The sequence below is a fragment of the Salvia hispanica genome, chromosome 5, assembly GCF_023119035.1.
Source record: "Salvia hispanica cultivar TCC Black 2014 chromosome 5, UniMelb_Shisp_WGS_1.0, whole genome shotgun sequence".
NCBI lineage: Eukaryota > Viridiplantae > Streptophyta > Magnoliopsida > Lamiales > Lamiaceae > Salvia > Salvia hispanica.
Window position 1 is genome coordinate 6660486 of NC_062969.1, and position 18811 is coordinate 6679296.

The window sequence follows — 18811 nt, forward strand, 5'->3', positions numbered from 1 at the left end:
TTTGTCGCCGTCCTGGGCCTATATTTCGTCGTCATCTTCTTCAAACGACGAAGGTATTGTTGTTTCTGTCTCCCCCCAACACGGTTGTCTTGGTTATATGAGGTCTGACTTTCTAAGGTTAGTATGTCTAATTCGTTAGATCCATAGTGGGAAAAAACTCCAGCGACATCAACTTGTAGCAAGCTATGTATTGGATGTTTGGAGTGTATTTAAACCAAGTTCTTGCCGTGAACATATACCAAATTTGGTGGGTAAATGAAATTCAACTCTTTTCAGGTTTTGCCGCGTCTAATGTGTTGGGGGTAGCAGGTGGAATTTGTAAAAAATATGGAGGACATAAATGTCCAACCACGTGCACATATTTGGTCAACAGACGTGCAATTAGTGTAAACTGTAAAGCAAACGCCAACAAATAATACCAACCGGTGGGACCAACCACATACATTTCTTCGCAGAATTATTTAATGCAAATGCAATTCGTCACAAACAAACGAGCCCTAATAATATCGTCACAATTTCATAAAATTGATATATATTCATAAAACAAAAATGAAAATGATTTAGAATTAAATAAAAGTGCCTAAAAGATTACATTTTATTTTCAATGGGTTCGATTAACCAATTTTTACTGAATTTTGTCAATTAACACTAGGTCAATTGATTTTTTCAGAAATTGGTTTATAATTTGAATTAAATCACTACTATTTCCCCACCGAAAAAGATCAAATTTGAACAATAGTATTATGTACGTTTCACTGTTATTTGATAGACTTTCTTAATTGAAACAACCAATCAAAGGAATTTTAACTTATACTACTACTACTACTACTATATTAGTAGGAGTAGTAAAGTGCAATTAAAGTTGATTACGGTCGCCCTCAAGAAAAAGGTTGACTAATTGGAGAAGAGAAATGTTACAGTCATGAAGAATCGCATTGCTATACCCAGTTCTCAACTGTTAAAAATATCTCTAAAATAGAGAAACAATAATACCGAAAATGGAGGGCAGCAACAATAGAGATCCTCCAGCATGAGATACAGTGGTGATGCCTGCATTTTGATTTGGCGGCCCACTCGTTCCCGAACCTACACATAATTTATGCAGATTTATTGCTTACCAAACCTAGTTTTGTATACCATTTCATATTGTAAATAAATGTATAAGCATCTATTTTTCCATGGAGCAAATCGTAGTAACAAATAATTGTCATCTATTTGCGATTGTAGAAATATATGAATCCACTAAACAAATTAACAAATTACTTAAAAACTTACTATTTGAAGAAGGTGCAGATGGAATAGATGATGGTGGACCAGAAGGTGGTGCAGCCTCTGACAAATATCACAAAAAAAGGAAGTGAATTTTTGTTTCTAGTAAGTGAACTCAACTTGACAAGATAAGCATTCACTTGACGAGATTAAAAATTGTAAAAAGTTCCCTGTGACATAAAATATTTTAGGTAAGAACCACAAGTTTAGCAATTTGGTGGTACTATTATTCACATTTATACAAAAATGAAAGCAAATTTTTTACTAAATTATCATGAAAATGGGGGGAAAAAAACCTTTAGAGCAAATGGATATATCAGCATTGGCACCACAAGATTTAACAAGATTGAGAGCATCTTCCTGCGTGACATTGAGTTTTTTCAAGAAGGCCTGATTGTTGAAGACGGCGCAGAGGCAATGGGCGTCGCTGCTCGCCATCTCCTTCAGCGGCACGCAGCACGCCGACGCCGGCGACAGACACGCCGATCCCTTCAGATACGCCTGGCAGGGCAACAGTTTCTGAATGCATGGCAGCTGCTCTCCACCGCCGCTTACTTCACAATATCCCCTCAAACCTAAACAACATATCACCAAAAAGTTTAACAATAATAATTTCGAAATTTCCATCGAAATTAATACTATCTGTATATTTGAGAGAATTTGGAGTCTCTCTCTATATATACGGTAATTATATGTGAATTTTTATTCGAAAAATCCTTCTTGATACGTATTTTTTTTAAGTTTATAGTACATCATAAAGTATATTTGGGATTTTTAAATCTTCAAATTAGATATATATAGTGATAAAAGCTCGGTTTATTAATCTTATTTTACTTTAACTTGGAATGAAAGAATAAATCAAGCTTGAATTACTATAATGTAAAAATTTGATGATTGCCGTAAATGGATGGTTGTTAATTATAATAGCGTATATATTTGTTATGAAAGTGCACATTATATATATCTGCGTATCAAGAGTTTTGGGAAATAATTGATCGCAAACGTAATTACAACCCTGTTTGAGTTAGCAGTTACGATTCTTTATTTGGAGGCTTTTTGTAAATCTAATTTTCAACAAAATTATCCGAGCCAAACTTCCTTTATTTTTTTTTTCCCTTTTAAGTCTAGAAATTTGATGCGGAATTTAGGGGTGTAGATTGATTACGTGAAATGCTCTTCTTCATTTCGTTGCAATTTGCTTTATTGGATGATCTAAATATGGGGGAAATAACGATTACAAATATTGTCATTCATTGATTGAGACGGCTACAAATATTGGTCATTCATTTTAATAAAACCAAGTATACTATTAGGCCATAATGTTCGAATTAATGCCATAGTTGCAAACATTGTCATTTCTAGCTTTATTATATGTATATTAATAATATTAATAATAATAATAATAATAATAATAAGGATGTCAATTCAACTGAAGTTTACATACTACTATTAGCCTAATAAATCAATAAAAAATATTACTCCGGAGTATAATTAATTTTTATAACCCAAAAGCATAACCGGAATATTTGCCGGATTGCAGACCATTCTGATGAATTGGTGGTCTTTATTTTATAATGGAGAATTTTTTTTGCTTGGGAATTGGGATTAGGATTTTGGGTTGACCTAGATATAAATTCAGTAAAGATAAATTATCATTATAGATTTAAAATTAGTTTTCAGTAATCTTATCAACACAGCTGCAATGTTATCTTAATTATAGTATCAAATAATGTTAATAGTGAATCAATAGTGAATTACCACTCAACATTTTGTTTCACTCAGCAGTAGCTGATCTGGCAACGCGACGACCACTTGTTAAACAAGTCCTACCACTGACCAGAAACAATTCATCTAACATATTTCTTGTGGCTACAGTCTAGTCTTCTACACCATCTGTATTGATCTGAAAACTCTCATAATCCGGTGATGGCGGCTGCTTACGCAGCTTTAGTTTCTCTCACTCATGTTCTACACCAAATTCTGCATCCACCTCCTCTCAATCAGATCATCATTCCTACAGACCAGATCGAGTCTCTACAGCACAAAGTTTGTTTCTTGTTGGATTCTCTTCAAACTTATTCCAGGGAAGTAGGAATTCGGGAGTTGGAGAAGAAGATTGCAGAAGCTGCTTATGCAGCTGAAGATATCATTGAATCTCATGTGGTCACCCAAATCCGAGACAAGTATCCCATCCATAGAGCAGAGAGTTCCCGTGGCCTGAATGGAGTTAAAGGTCTTCATGCAATGGTGAAAAAGTTGGGGAAGATCAACTACAAGAATCAGATACCAAGGGTGATAAAGAAGTTTCATTCACTCGAGAAAGAGGTGGTCAGGATCATAGACAAGAAAGGCGTTGAAGATTTGCATTCGAATAACTCCCGCATGGCTACCTCATCCCCACGGCCTCCCTTGAGTAGGGAGGAGACCATGGTTGGATTCAATGAGCAGTTGTTGCAAGTTATGAGTGCAATCACCACGTACGAACTGAATCGCCTGATCATCCCGATTGTTGGAATGGGAGGCATTGGTAAGACCACTCTCGCTACAAATGTATTCAACAATCCTACTATCAGAGATTACTTCCCTATACGTGCTTGGATAACGGTGTCCCAGGTTTATACTGCAAGAGAGATTCTTCTAGGCCTTCTGCATCACATTTGTAATATTTATGCAGATGAGCAGAAGAGGAGTGATGAGCAACTAGGAGAGTTACTGTATAAAGAGCTTTTTGGGAGGAAGCATTTGATAGTTATGGATGATGTGTGGGATATTGAGGCTTGGGACAACATAAAGAGGTTCCTTCCACCAAGTAATGATGGAAGTCGAGTCTTGATAACCACAAGGCTGTCGAACTTGGCGGTATATTTTGGGAGTTGCAGCCCTTATGAAATGAAGTTTCTAGATGATGCACAAAGCTGGGATTTACTTTGTGAAAAGGTTTTTGCAAAATATGGCTGCCCTGTTGAAATGGAGGAAGTTGGAAAAAGTATTGCGAAAAAATGTGGTGGACTACCTCTAGCCATAGTTGTCATTGGTGGGCTTCTTGCAAACTCTAAAATGACTAGAGAATATTGGGAATCTGTTGATGCAGATGTGGCTTCTGCCATAAACCATGGAAATGATGACCAATGCATGAAGATATTATCATTGAGTTATAGTCACTTGCCTATATATATAAAGCCATGCTTTCTTTATCTCTCTGTGTTTCCAGCTGATTTGGCAGTTAAAGTGTCCAAGCTCGTCAAACTGTGGGTTGCTGAAGGATTCATTAGAGCGACTAGCAATAAGACCTTAGAGGAGACCGCAAAGGAGTATTTGGAGGAGTTGATCAACAGAAATCTTGTTTTGGTTTGTGAGCGAGGAAGTAGCGGAAAGTTGAAGAGCTGCAGCATTCATCATATGATATGGGACCTCTGCACGAGGGAAGCTCACAAAGACAACTTTCTGCATATTGAAAAGTTTGATAAACTGAATATCTCACCACATATTGAAAGAGAGCGCCGCATCAGTATTCAGCCCTGTAGAAGGAAAGAGAAGTTAAATGTTCCCTTGCTACTGGCTCCTCTTAACAGATCATTGTTAAGCAGCTTATATTGGGAATCCAGAAAAATTACTCGTAAGTATCGTTTGCTACGGGTACTTGATGTAGTTGACTTCTACTCCATTGATGAGATTTTACACCTGATCAACACAAGATATGTTGCTTGTGCCATGGATATGTCATTAAGGAATTTTTCTCTCTGGAAATCTATATCCCGACTTTGGAATCTGGAAACTTTAGTTATTGATAGAGAAGTCTTTCTACCTCCTCAATTCTGGCAGATGGCACAGCTTAGACATCTGAAGATGGAAAGAATCATCCTCAATGACCCTCCAAATGCCCAAATGGATGACCAAAGTTTTGTAGTTCTTGAGAACCTACAAACACTTTCGACAGTCCTAAACTTCAGATGCACTGACCAGATAATTCAAAGAATCCCAAATTTGAAGAAACTGAGGGTTACTTATGGTTATAGAACCAATGGCTTCGGAACACATTACCTGCGCAATCTTGTCCATCTTGATAGACTCGAATCACTTGGCATCAGAGGTCATGAGAAGTTATCTGGGAACATTGACTTCCCAGGTTCCCTTAGAAAGTTGACTCTGGAAAATTGCTTCATTCCCTGGGAAGATATGTCCATGATTGGTTTGTTGCCTAATCTTGAAGTTCTCAAGTTGAGGACTAATGCTGCCAAGGGCCAAGAATGGAATCCAGTTGAAGGAGAGTTTTGTCGACTGAAGTTCCTATTGGTTCATGGATGTGAGTTGGAGATTTGGGAAGCAGAACATACCCATTTTCCAGTTCTTCAGCACTTACATCTCAGACGCTTAAAGCTGAAGGAGCTTCCAATGGCTTTTGCCGAGATATTAACTCTTCAAGTTATTGACTTGAAATACTGTAGTAGTTCTCTGGAGATATCAGCAGAAAAAATATCAGAGGAACGGGAGAGCCTTGGATATGATGACTTTCAACTTCGATTAAATCCTTCAGAGGTGAGAAAGATGAAAAACATATACATGAGTACAGCTTTTGTCTATCCTTTTCCTTTTTCATTTCAGTACAATAGGAATAGGTGACAATCAGTTACATTAGTTTCTGACATATGATTCTGCTTCTTACATAGATTTCCTGGAGCCAAGAAAATGTAGTTGGTTTTGAAGATGAGGCAGACACTCTCATCAGATATCTCAATGAAGAATCGGAGAAGCTTGAAGTTATATCTATCATTGGGATGCCTGGTTTCGGGAAGACAACTCTCGCATGGAAGATTTATCGGGATCCAAGAATTCAGTATAAGTTCTCAACTCTGATTTGGGTTAACGTTTCCCAAGAGTTCAGCATGAAGAAAGTGTTTCTTACCATTCTAGAAAGGTTCACTGAGCTAGACATGTCTGTTTTAACTGAAGGTGAGTTAGCTCAGAAGGTTCAGTTCTATCTCGAGAAGCAAAATTTCTTGTTGTTCATGGATGATGTTTGGACAGCTGAGATCTGGAAAACTATTGAAAATTCATTGCCAAGGAGTAATGGAATGGGAAAAGTTTTGATAACAAGTCGCGATGAGAAAGTAGCTAGGCAAGCAAATCACTTGAGGGAACCCCACAAGCTACGCGTCCAAGATTCCAAAGAAAGTTGGGAGCTTCTCCAGCTAAAAGTGTTTGGTAAGCTTGATGAGTGCCCACCAGAGTTGGAAGAGATTGGGAGTATTATAGCCAAGCAATGCGAAGGAATCCCGCTTGCAATAATCATTATAGCAGGAATTCTTGTTGAAAAATACCCGAAAACTAGTGATATGAAAATTCAGTGGGAGAATATATCAGCTAGTTTGAGTATGTACTTCAAGTATGACAGTATTGTTGAGAATATCATTGCATTGAGTTACGATCAGCTACCTCGTTACTTGAGAAATTGCTTTCTCTATTTAGGTATGTTTCCTGAAAATGCAGATATCCCGACTTGGAAACTCATTCGTCTGTGGGTTGCAGAAGGATTCATACAGAAAAATACAGAGAAAACCTTGGAAGAATTGGCAGAGGACAATCTTAAGGACCTTATAAAGAGAAACTTAGTCATTGTTGATAAGACAGCGGCCAATGGCGATGTCAAAACATGTCGTGTTCATGATATGATACGTGAGTTCTGCAAAAATGAGGCTGCCATTACCAAACACAATTTGTTCCAAGAGGTTGAAAAATCAAGTGAAGGAGTCTTCAATCCATCTGTTTCTGAAATAAGGAACTATCATCGTCTATGTATCCATTCCAATGTGGTCGACTTCCTCCGTAAAAGGCCAAAAGGCCCATGGGTTGTGTCATTTTTGTGTTTTTCCAAGGAAACTATCACGTTACCACCAGAGTACACTTCATCGATTCCTGATTCATTCAATCTGCTGAGGGTGTTAGATGTGAACCCCATCAAGTTCACCAAATTTCCCTTTAAGCTTACTCAGCTAACTCAATTAAAGTACATTTCTCTATGTGGTGACAACTTCACCGCACTTCCTAGTGCTGTGTTTGAGCTTTGGAATCTACAGACTATAAGAGTTGATACAATGTCGCGTACACTTGATATAGAAGCAGACATATGGAATATGATGCAGCTAAGGCATTTGAAGACGAAAGCAGCCATTGTTATTGATAAGGAAGTGAAAGGTGAAGCTGGAAAGAATCTACAGACACTCAGTCTGTTGTCGGCCCAATGTTGCACAGAGGATGTGTTCAACAGGGCCTTAAACCTGAAGGATTTGGGGATTCGTGGGCAACTAAGCATTGTTTTAGAAACTAATCTAAAACAGTTAACTTCTCTTCAAAAGTTGAGGCTGGTACATGATGTTTATCCTGAGATGAACTATTTGAAACCATTGCCTCGTCTTCCTCGAGCAGACAGATTCCCTCCTAATCTAAAATTCTTGAAATTGTCATCCACATTTCTGGATTGGAAGCATATGTCCACTTTGGGGGAGCTTCGTTATCTTGAGGTGCTCAAGTTGAAAGAAAATGCATTCGTGGGTAAGTTGTGGGATGCAGTTGGCAGCAGCTTCCCTTCTCTTCAATTCTTGCACATTCAATGCACGGACTTAGAGGTTTGGACAGCGTCAGGCAATCCTCTTCCTAAGCTCAAATGCCTCGTGCTTAAGAAGTGCAAGGAGCTTGAAGAAATTCCATATGTACTGGTGAAAAGCCTTGAGGTACTGGAGATTGATCGTGTTTCTGAATATGTGGTTGCCATTGCCCGGAAGATGGAGCTGGAGAAGCAAGGACAACTACGGACCAAAAGTGATCGATTTAAGCTCATAATTAATCCCAGCGCAGAGTGATAGCTGGGGAATGTTGCTTCTCCTTCTCTAGATTCCTCTCAACTAGGAAGTAGCTTTTGCTATTACAAATATAATTCATTTCATTTCCCTCTCTTCTTTCTAAGTTACACTGCACTTGAGTTCAATTTTCTATTTTTGTATTCTTGTTCATCGAATTAATTAGTCTCTCTTTTTTCGAAGAAATTAGTCTTTCTTCTTAGATAAATAGATCTGCTGAATATTCCAATGTCAGTATGTCACCCCTTAAGGATTTCCAAGATCTATGGTCACAACTAGTTATTTGAGGGGGAAAAGGACAAGAATAATGATACACTTCTAACGAAATGGAGTCTAGACTAATAACTTTTGCCCAGCCAAGGATACTTATACTTCGATGAGCCCATTTCTTACATACAGAAGGCATATCAACAATAATACAGACGAAAGATGGATATGCCAGAATTATTGGTCAAATAAATGCACCTAGGAAAAGGAATCATATTCCAACATTAGAAACCATGTTCTAGTCCAGTATCTATACAAGCCACGTCTCCTTTCTATTCCCTTGTCTGTGAAAGGTAGAAAGACCCTTCCAGCATTATCTCAATCGAAATACAAAATTCTTGGTTCGACCATACGCTTTCATACCAATATCATGACATGAACATAAGACGGATTTTGCACATTTAGCACAAGTAATTAGTTGCAAAGATAGAGACTGTATCATCACATACGTGAAAACAACTTCGCATGAGTTTGCTTAAAAACAATAAGCTTCACATAAGCAACCAGAACAACATTCACAAACATTGCTACAATATCCATTTTAAATCAACTACAGGATACAAGAAGTTAGATGTAAGTGACCTTAGGTCAAAGGCTTCCCATTTGAAGTACTAGTTGTTGGAGTTTCTGCTGAAGAACTTGACCCTTTGTTTATCATTTCATCAAAAGTCGCAGGATCGAGATAAGATTGGTATGGTGGCAACCTACACCACAGACAATAAACTTAGCAAAAATCAACATAAATTAAGGTATTGGAATGGGAAAGATAGTCCTTTCTACCTGCTAGCAGTAATAGTTTGTCCATCTATATTCATCTTCACATCGAATATATTGCCTGCAGACAACAAACTGATTACTCGTAGCACTAATAATAATGTCAATAATATTCCGACAATGAAATTACTTTCGGATTTTACTGGGTCAGCAAAAAAGTATGTATAAAAATGATTTTTCTTCCTTAAGATTAAAACTTAAACACCATTCATGAAATGAAATAGATTATGTACAGAAAGAACCCAGTTAACATAGAAGTTATCATGGGCCTTCTACATCATTCTGCATTCATGTCTTCTTTTAACCATCACCCTTTCGTTGTGCTTATCTTTTAACTAGCTGATGTATATTTTAAGTCTAGCATTTAAAATTCCAACACTTAAAATATAAGGGACGACAATCATGAAATCAAAAAACGTAAACAGAGAGCTAGAGGATAACTTAAGATAACAAGGAAATTGAAGGTTGTGATATGTATTGGTAAAAGTCCTTACTTCTTGCCTCGTTTATCATGTCAACAAGAGATTTATCAGATAAGATCAAGTGTGTAAGAGCAGACATTGCAACAAATAGCACTAAGTGGCTTCCTCTACTATTTCTAATTGTATCTAATGCATACTTCCATTTACAATCAAGGTCTCTATCTATTATTAGTTGCATCAATATTTACCTCCAAAAATAGTCTTGTCTGAGAAGTATTTTGACATCAAATACTGTTTAGATTCAGCCTCATACTTCTTGAACTTCTCAATATGCTCTTTGTTGTCCATGAATCTGAAGGCGAAATATGAAAAGAGTTATAAAGCATGTCAGGTCCACAAATGAAACTAAAGCAGAAGTGCAGAACTATAATAAATTAATCAACTCAGAACACCATTAATCATAATAAAGTGTAGTAAACTATAGCATAGTAACTAAATACGACTTTACAACGATAAGTCAGCTATACAGATTCACTATACAAATGAAACAAAAGAATAGTTAACATAAATAAATAACTAATAAAATAATCAAATTTGTAAACCATATAAAGAAGTGAAATAAAGCGTACAACTCACAGCGTAGGTCAGCTTCTTTGATTTATTACACATTTCAGACTCCCGGACTGCTTCTTAACTACATGATATAAGGAAAGAGTTTTCCTTATGTGAACCAATGAATGATGGAATGCAAATAAAGAGTGAATTCTAGCTCCAAAACTGAGCGGCAACTAAAAGCGTAATCACTTTCCAAGTGTAAACTGAGAGCTTGTCCTTGAAAATTAATACTAGTACTAATTTCTTTCAAACAAAAGAAGTTAAAAGATATGGTAGTGTATCTTCCTATACATCTCTGACAAAACTATTTGAGATTTTAATAGCAAAATCTCTAAATAAAATCAGCAAAAACCAATCTGCATGCAGAAAAGAAACTGAATCAATTATAAGAGGACTTCAAAAATATAAAAAAAAAAAAAATAGAACATTTACAATTCAATTATTTTAAGCCAATAATTCTTTCATGAAACCGGACATGCAATAAGGACCAGCAGACAGAGGTGACAAAAGACCATGGTCAACTAAAACTAACTCGAAACACATGGAGCCAAAAATAGGATTTTTTTCACATTCATGAATCCGGAGGCTGGCATTTTCAGAAAGCCATAATCATGGTATACACAATATAACTAAGCCAGAAAAAAAATACAAAAACAGATTTTGTGTGATGCATCTGATGAAGCAAAACTGAAGGGATACAAGGGAAAAAATAAGTCATAAAAGAGGAAAATTCAGATTAAGGTACAACCATCATATTGAGCACAGAACACTATGGCCTGCATTTTGGTATCAATTTAAACGTCCAGTAATGGAGTCTTGCTGATAAGCTAACATCATTTTTATCTTATCTAATAAAAGGTGTGTCAAGCCCACAGACGTGGCTATAACATGTCAAAAAGAAAATTCAGATTAAGGTATGCCAAATACTATTGCATGTTTGTCCTTACTTTGAGAAATGGCCAACCCACGTTTCTTCAGGAGTCTATCATACTAACATTAAAACCATTTGCACAAAATCACAAAATGAGATACTGAAATTTGATTTAACATCAAACTAATATCACTCCACACAGTTTTGTGAAATAAAATTTAGTTGCCCTAATGTGCATCACTATATTTGGTGTTTACTTTCACTGAATTACATGTATCTTAGGCAAAAAAAACTTATTGACAAATATACTTCGGTTTTGAAAAATATATAAAATTTTCAGTCATTAAGCAGAACTATTCCTTTGCCTATGATAAGGGGGGTTATGTTTTTAAATTTCAATTATCAAGCAGAACTATGCCTTCAATTATAAGATGTTGGAATCTGCTGCTTGATAATTAAACTATTTCTGATAAGTCATGGGAGATTATGTTTTTCACTTTGTTTTGAATAAGATGCCAGTTCTACTATGTAGCCTCTCAACAAGCAGTTCAAGCAAAATCACGATGAGTCCATCTATCTAGGTGGTTCCCAGGCCTTCCACTCTCTAATAAGTTTAGGTATAGTTATCTAAAAACATCTACAGGCCTTCTCAATTGAGTAAAGAAGTTTCGAGATGAGACATTAGTAATTTTAACCGAAAACATTCATATGTTTCACGAATCAAGACAACACTCAGCAGAAGTTTGAATCTTTCCACATTTTCTCACTAACAAACACACAACTTGAAATACAAAACGAAAGAACAGTACCGAATCGGTAAGAACGGGGCGGAGTGCGGCCCCACGGCAGAGAAGGTGCAGGGATGTGGAATCGGCTTCAATGGAGCAGGCGGCGGCGCCCGCCGGAGAAAGTGCAGGTGATGAGGTAGAGTGGCGACTTCTACCAAAATACTGTGTTTAAATCAGTTGGGTTTGGATTCAATCCGAACCAAAATTGAAAACCCAACCCCAACTGAAGTTTGAGGTTAAAATACTCAGATTAAATTCGATGTTCACGAGTTAAACTTTCATTTCATGAAAAATTACAGCATAAAATAAACTTTAATATTTGCACTTGCATTCCCTCGAAAACCTATCATATGCAAATAGAAACTATAAATTTTTTGTTTATTTCTTAAAATTAAAAACTTTTTATTTTTAATAAGATGGAATTCATTTTTTATTGAAATATATTTTCTTTTTATTTTTTTACTTTACCAATCTTGCAGTAAATTAGTATCGTTTTAAAGTTTACGCGGAGTACTTCTTCTCTCTTCTCACATTTAATTTTGCAAGTTATCTTTGTCTTCTCTATATACTTAATTTTAGTTTCTGTGCATTTTTGCATATGATAAACTTAATTTACGTTTTAAATAAGTAGACCGTGGTCCGAATAATAAAATGACTATGGAATTAATTATTTGTGGTTAAACGATTTTAGCTTTGGAATGATTAAGATTACATGCCATCTGCATGAAGCTTAAGTTCTAAATTTGAGTAATCTACTTAACGAAAAAGAAAAGCATCATTCATGACAAAATAGAACATTTTCTCGTTTGCAAAGGGACTAATAAATACTCCTACTAACTAACAAAACTTGAAATAACTCACAAGCTTTCAAAATAATAGGAAAATCTCATATAATGAATTTTGTCAACAATAGATTTTTTGTAAAGAATAGTTAAAGAAATCTATTTTCCACAGTATCCATTTCGTTCATAAAAAATTATGAACACTTTCCTTTTGTCCATTCTAGAAAATTAGCTTTACCCCTTATTTTTCTACTTTGACACTACTCACAATAAAATACTAATAATCATTTCGCCCTTTACAATACAAATAACACTAATTTTTTTAAGAAAGTGTAGATAAAGGTTAGTTAATATTTAGTTGGGAATTAATGACACGTAATGTCTCTCATCTGTAATTATCCCATAAAACCTCAAATTACGAATATTTATACCCATAAAACCAGAAAATTACTCATAGGTTATATGTGTAGAGCGAGAAGAAAGTGGAAGCTTGAGTCTCTTCCATTAAAGGCTTAAGCTCCGTCCCCAGTCAGTAAATACTGTACTCCACACTTATATTTCCATTCAACGCGCATTCTCACTCGGTTTATTGACTTTTCTCGATCAATTCATCACTCGAATTGGAGCGAGAGGCGTTTGATCCAGGGTTTGACATGCGGAGGGGCCGCCATGGCTGAATCACCACCATCAACCTCTGAAAAACCCCCAATCCAGAAGGTAGGGTTAGGGTTTTTGCTCGAAGATGCGCCTCTGTCCGATCCGATCAATCCCGAGCCTGAAATTCCTGAAAATGCCCCTGGTGGAGGGAGTGATCCGCCGAAGGCGGAGCGGGAGGAGGTGTTTGATGAAACCGCCTCCCTCGATGAAGAGATGGAATTTCTAAATGCAATTGAGAGAGAGCTGTCTGAGCTTACTATCCAGCAAGCCCACATCGAGGGGGTTAGCGTGATATTGGAGGGCATCGAAGGGGATGATGCTGGAAAACAAAAGGATGGCAACGATTCGGAGAGCTTCGAAGGTGGAAATGATATTGATGAAGGTGATGCGGATAAGGAGGGTAATGTAGCTGTTAATTTTGGTGATGGAGCGTCCAAGTTTGGGAGATTTAATCAGAACAATAGCCGAAGGAGGATTAACTATCCTATGAGGCCTGATGCAGAGGATTGCTCCTTTTATATGAAATTTGGGTCGTGTAAATTTGGGTTGAATTGCAAGTTTAATCATCCTCCTAGGAGAAAGAACCAGGTCTGTTTGTGTAGTTGGATTAGACCACATCATGCCAATAATGTTTAATATACCGTTCATTATAATCATAAATATGTTTACTTTTTTGCAGAATGTTAAGGAGAGAACAAATCACAGGGAAGAGAACTCAGGGAGGGGAGGGCAGACTGAGTGCAAGGTTATTAAAAGTTATTCTTTTCTTTTTTAACTTTTGTGGAAAATGCTTTATCTGCTTTTCAAGTGGATGTGATCTTAATTCCTGACAGGGCCCATGTAAATTTGATTTCTTTAATATGGCTCCTGATAACTTCTTGCCATTTGGACACTAGATGTACAGTGTGATAGTCTGAGTCTTTTCATCTTGCTACCAAGACAAAGCTTTTTAGAATAATATACAGCATAGGTTTGGTTCATTTATAATCGAACATAAAATTTTCTCTTAGCCATTATCTATTTTCTTGCCTGATGCATGAGGCTTTATATTGATGATATTTTTTTCTATTATACACAGGTTGAGTTTTCCCTGTAATTTGTTATCTGATGTGGCAATTTATTTGTATGTAATGCAGTATTATCTGACATCAGCGGGTTGCAAATATGGAAAGGACTGTAAATACTCTCATGGTTCAGACAGAAGCTCGACAAGCCAAACACCAGAGCTCAACTTCTTAGGGTTGCCAATTCGAATTGTATGTCTCTTCTGCAGAATTTGAAATGTTCTTCATGCATATTTGGATTTTGTTACCTTAATCTAGGCTTTGGTTTGATTTAAACGAATTAGTGGCATTTGATTGGTTCATAGATATATTCAGGAATCAGGATCAATAGGGAATGCAGCTAATTAAAGCTGAAAATGTTGAGTTTCGTTAAATTAGGCACTTAAAAATTTAGAGTTCGCTGTTAGTTCCTAGTAGCTAGGCACGGGAAAAATTCGACTGACATATCTAGTTGTGATGCTATGGAGAACTTTAAGCAATATCCAAAGCAAAGTTTGACTAGTTTCTTTTGGCTCGACTCAGTCTGTTGGTAATAGTAATCTTCATTACAGGGAGAAAAGGAGTGTCCCTACTACATGCGCACTGGGTCCTGCAAATATGGATTGAATTGCAGATTTCATCATCCTGAACCAGTCACTGTTGGTGGTGATTCCTCTTCTGGATATGGAAATGGGGGTTCTTTTCCATCACAATTTGTTTCCTCATCATCTCCCACTTCATGGTCTTCACCAAGAGCATTTAATGAGAATTCTCCATTCGTACCAGTTATGTTTCCACCATCCCCAGGTGCTCCTACTTCAAACCAGGATTGGAACGGGTATCAGGTAACTTTTGCTTATCATCCTACATGGTTCAGTATTTTGGTATATGTCTTCTATTTTCTTTAAACCTTGCGCAGATACTATTTTCAGATAACCACCCACTACTTTTGTTTCAATTATTTGGTAAGATATTTACTCCCTCCGTCCCACAAAAGATGTCACACTTCCCTTTTTTAGTTTGTCCCACAAAAGATGTCACATTTCCATTTTTGGAAAAAGTTCTTTCTCACATGAATATAAAAACAATATTTTCTCTCTCCATTTAACACACAAAATAAAACCTCCTAAAATCCCGTGCCGTCCCTCAAGTGTGACATCTTTTGTGGGACGGAGGGAGTACTATTTAGATGGTAGTGTAAAAATTGCAGTTCTTGTCAAGGTCAGGGAGTGTAAAACTCTCTGTTACTGTGTCTGTTGTGGTTGTGTTCTTTAAACTCACACAAAGTAATCGATCCCTCTTTCCATCAAACAAGTGGTACTTGGTTCTTAACTGACCTCATTAATTTCTAAAAAAAGGCCTGTTTCTTGGATAGTCAAAGTCATGTATGGAATATTATTGTTGTTCTTTGGTTGAATTGCTGAAAACATTTGTGGTAGGTGGGATTGATATTCCCAATGCTACTTAGTTCTATCAGCAAGAGTTTAGTAAATAGTGTAGTCTACCTCATTAAGGAGTTACGAGTATTATCCGGATGTCCTTTGTAAGCGATAATTTATGCAGAAGTTAGGAATCTGTTGTGTTGCCTTCATTCCTAGTAGATATGCATACTCTGGCTGGTCTGCTTTTATATCTGTTGGTGTGCCGTAACGCTCTAGCAAATGAGTGGCTCACTTAGCTCCAAAAAACACCTAGTTGCTGTATTTAGCAAAGTAGAGATCGTCAAGAATAAAATATCTGTTCTATTTTATTTGTAATAATTTTTTGTTAGCTTTTAAAGTCACCTTGGTGGGCCATTTTTGGAATCTAGAAATTATTTATAGCTAAATGGAAACAATATAGTTTCAGTTCTGCTTGATCTAGTTTACTTACTTAGTTTCAATATATATACCAGTATTTTATCTATTAAGAATTGAGTGCATAAAAGTGATGTAAGTTAATTTTATGAATAGTATGAAAGTCTACCGGAAAGTAGGTTTGGTATCACAAATAACCAGAATTGCTATCCATATGTTTTGTTATTTTGGTTTCTCCTACAATATCTAATTTCCTTATTGTTGAAGTGAAACAAGATTGTTATTCCATTTGTTAGTAGTACTAGTACATGGTTTGTTTGGTAGAATATGGCAATATGCTCTAGATACACAAGTGAGTCTTCCTAGAGTCTCTGGAATGTAGTCAGCAGAATAGGGAAAAACAAAGTGAATATGTTTATTAGGGAGTACTCCCTCCGTCCCCCATTAGGAGTCACACTTTGACCGGGTACGGGTTTTAAGAAATGTAAAGAAAAGTTGGTTGAAAAAGTTAGTAGAATGTGGGACCCATTTATTTATATTGGTTTTATAATAAAATGTGAGTGTATTGAGTTAGTGGAATGTGGGACCTACTTACTATTTATGGTAAAAATGAAGTGTGACTCTTAATTGGGGACGGACCGAAATGGAAAAGTGTGACTCTTAATCGGGGACGGAGGGAGTACTATTTAGTGGAAATACAGTTCTTGTGGTTGATTCATTGGTGAAGTCTATATAGTCTAGTTTTCTTTCACGCTCTCAGTAAGCACTAAGCTCCTATAAGCCTATTGTAAAGGTTGATGGATGAGTTTGAAACTTAAACATGGTGTCAGATTTCTTTATTTTGATTATTTTGTCATTTTGTGTCACCTGGATTTCAGTGAAAATACCTTCTGAGTTAGATTTGAAAATGGTGTTAACTGAAGAGTCCACAATCAGGTAAAAGATTAAAGCAGTATTTGTCGATGTAAAACAGAGGGCCATTTGTTAGATGAAAAGATAATTAATGATTCTTCAATAAATGGTCTTAACTTAGGAGTTCACTCCACAATATTATGAATTATAGATAAAGATTAGATGGTATATGTCGCCTCTCCTAATCTCTCCCTTGAAGGTGATAGGACTATTGACTGAATGATAGTACTAATTTTTTATGTGTTTTATGTGATTGTGTGTGGTGGCCAGTTGGTTTATTTTAAAGTTTTATAGCTTATCCGTATAATGCCCCCTTTAGCTCTGTCTTATCTGCTTCCATTTCATTCTTGATTTGTTTGAGGCTGCAACCTACTCCGCATCTGAGGGCCTGCCAACACCCCCAGCCTTTGCCCTGAACAATCTACCAGCTGAGATAAACTTCCCCATGCGTCGTCAGCCTGATATTCTAGTTGAAGAATATCCAGAGCGTCCTGGTGAACCAGAATGCAGTTTCTTCATAAAAACTGGCGACTGCAAATTCCGATCAAATTGCAAATTTCATCACCCAAAAAGCCGTGTGATCAAGGGAAAACCAAACACTTACACTCTCAGCGACAAAGGCTTGCCTCTTAGACCTGTAAGATTTTTTATGTTCAATTGAATTTTCCATTTAGGGGCACACTAAGCAAAGCTTTCTTGTGCCTTTAACAACCGTCATCCAAGATGAAAACTAGAAGTTAGGTTTTGTTGGAAGCATCTTTCTCATTATCTCCAACTGATGACGGAGCTTGCTGATAATATCATTATCTGAAAATACTTTTGATTGCTCTTGTTAACAATGCAGGATCAGCCCATCTGCACGCACTATCACCGCTACGGGATTTGCAAGTATGGACCAGCTTGTAAATATGATCACCCATCAAACTTTGCCATCTTGCCGACTCCCTTTGATCAACCGGCTGTAATGCTGGAGCAAGGAAATGAAAGCTTAGAAGCTTGAGCCTAACTTAGAGAACTATCCACTCTTTTTGTCACGTCTTAATTTAATCCTTTCATGTCACACTAGATTTTAAACTTTGGACATGCAACTTCTGCTTGACTGTGTTATTACCTAGATACAGTTTTGTAGTGACCACCAACACTTCATATTTGATCTTGGTTCTGACTTTTACTATGAACAGAATAACTTTGCACCGTGTATCTTAGCCTTGTGAGATTATGAACCAACCCCAAGTACGGTGAATGTTTGCAGTTAATGATGATTTGGCCTGAATCCAAAAGATAAAGAAAGATGTTACTGAAACAAGAAATGTAGATTTTGTTGTCCGAATAACTGGATAAAATTATAGCTTGAAATCCATCGGTTGACCCGAATAACTTGATAAAATTATAGGGTTCGAGCCGAATAACTTGATAAAATTATAGGGTTAGGCTGTCTCTGAAAATTATACTCCTCGGGAGTATACATTTGATGTTCCTCGGAAACGGAGTAGTATAACATCTTTCATTTAAATCATGGCCTAGTACTCAATATTTTAACTTTAAAAGCATCTCTTGTTCACAAAATAAAATCACACATTTTCTTGCTAATAATCTTTAACCACTCAAAACATATCCATCAACTATTTATTTTCTTAAAACGTGTGTAAGACAAATGTGTAAGTTTTGGGGATGGTGGGTATGGATTGGAATTTTGAGATATATGCAAAGACTATTGATAATTTCTGCAGCTAATAAATAGTGTCATCTTAGCTTGAAGAG

At 36.5% G+C, this 18811-nt stretch overlaps 3 protein-coding genes across 4 annotated transcripts; 2 read left to right on the top strand and 1 right to left on the bottom strand.

Moving 5' to 3' along the window:
* Window positions 1-768: 768 nt before the first annotated feature.
* Window positions 769-2019, bottom strand: LOC125186437 (non-specific lipid transfer protein GPI-anchored 9-like). The gene is made up of 3 exons (XM_048082802.1): window positions 1566-2019; window positions 1276-1332; window positions 769-1086 (listed from the first exon to the last, which is right to left on the bottom strand). Exons 1-3 carry the CDS (start codon window positions 1894-1896, stop codon window positions 971-973), a joined length of 504 nt encoding a protein of 167 aa, XP_047938759.1. The 5' UTR covers window positions 1897-2019; the 3' UTR covers window positions 769-970.
* Window positions 2020-3108: 1089 nt separating this feature from the next.
* Window positions 3109-8251, top strand: LOC125191174. 2 transcript variants are annotated; one of them, XM_048088665.1, is made up of 3 exons: window positions 3109-3796; window positions 3944-5805; window positions 5937-8251. In XM_048088665.1, the coding sequence occupies exons 1-3, from the start codon at window positions 3196-3198 to the stop codon at window positions 8124-8126; spliced, it is 4653 nt and encodes a 1550-aa protein (XP_047944622.1). In that variant the 5' UTR covers window positions 3109-3195; the 3' UTR covers window positions 8127-8251. The 2 variants fall into 2 exon arrangements, with proteins under 2 accessions (XP_047944622.1, XP_047944621.1); XM_048088664.1 differs by having other exon boundaries at window positions 3109-5805.
* A 4840-nt stretch (window positions 8252-13091) lies between these two features.
* LOC125186547 (zinc finger CCCH domain-containing protein 67-like) lies at window positions 13092-18250 on the top strand. Its single transcript, XM_048082930.1, has 6 exons — window positions 13092-13887; window positions 13979-14044; window positions 14436-14555; window positions 14915-15187; window positions 17412-17687; window positions 17895-18250. Exons 1-6 carry the CDS (start codon window positions 13312-13314, stop codon window positions 18048-18050), a joined length of 1467 nt encoding a protein of 488 aa, XP_047938887.1. The 5' UTR covers window positions 13092-13311; the 3' UTR covers window positions 18051-18250.
* Window positions 18251-18811: the final 561 nt, after the last annotated feature.

Coding starts and splice junctions, on each gene's coding strand:
- LOC125186437 (XM_048082802.1), bottom strand. CDS start 1,896: ATGGAAATTTCGAAATTATTATTGTTAAACTTTTTGGTGATATGTTGT. Junction 1,333..1,565: donor TATATCCATTTGCTCTAAAG/GTTTTTTTCCCC, acceptor GATATTTGTCAG/AGGCTGCACCACCTTCTGGT. Junction 1,087..1,275: donor ATCTGCACCTTCTTCAAATA/GTAAGTTTTTAA, acceptor AATTATGTGTAG/GTTCGGGAACGAGTGGGCCG.
- LOC125191174 (XM_048088664.1), top strand. CDS start 3,196: ATGGCGGCTGCTTACGCAGCTTTAGTTTCTCTCACTCATGTTCTACAC. Junction 5,806..5,936: donor TTCGATTAAATCCTTCAGAG/GTGAGAAAGATG, acceptor CTTCTTACATAG/ATTTCCTGGAGCCAAGAAAA.
- LOC125186547 (XM_048082930.1), top strand. CDS start 13,312: ATGGCTGAATCACCACCATCAACCTCTGAAAAACCCCCAATCCAGAAG. Junction 15,188..17,411: donor AGGATTGGAACGGGTATCAG/GTAACTTTTGCT, acceptor GATTTGTTTGAG/GCTGCAACCTACTCCGCATC. Junction 17,688..17,894: donor AAGGCTTGCCTCTTAGACCT/GTAAGATTTTTT, acceptor TTAACAATGCAG/GATCAGCCCATCTGCACGCA.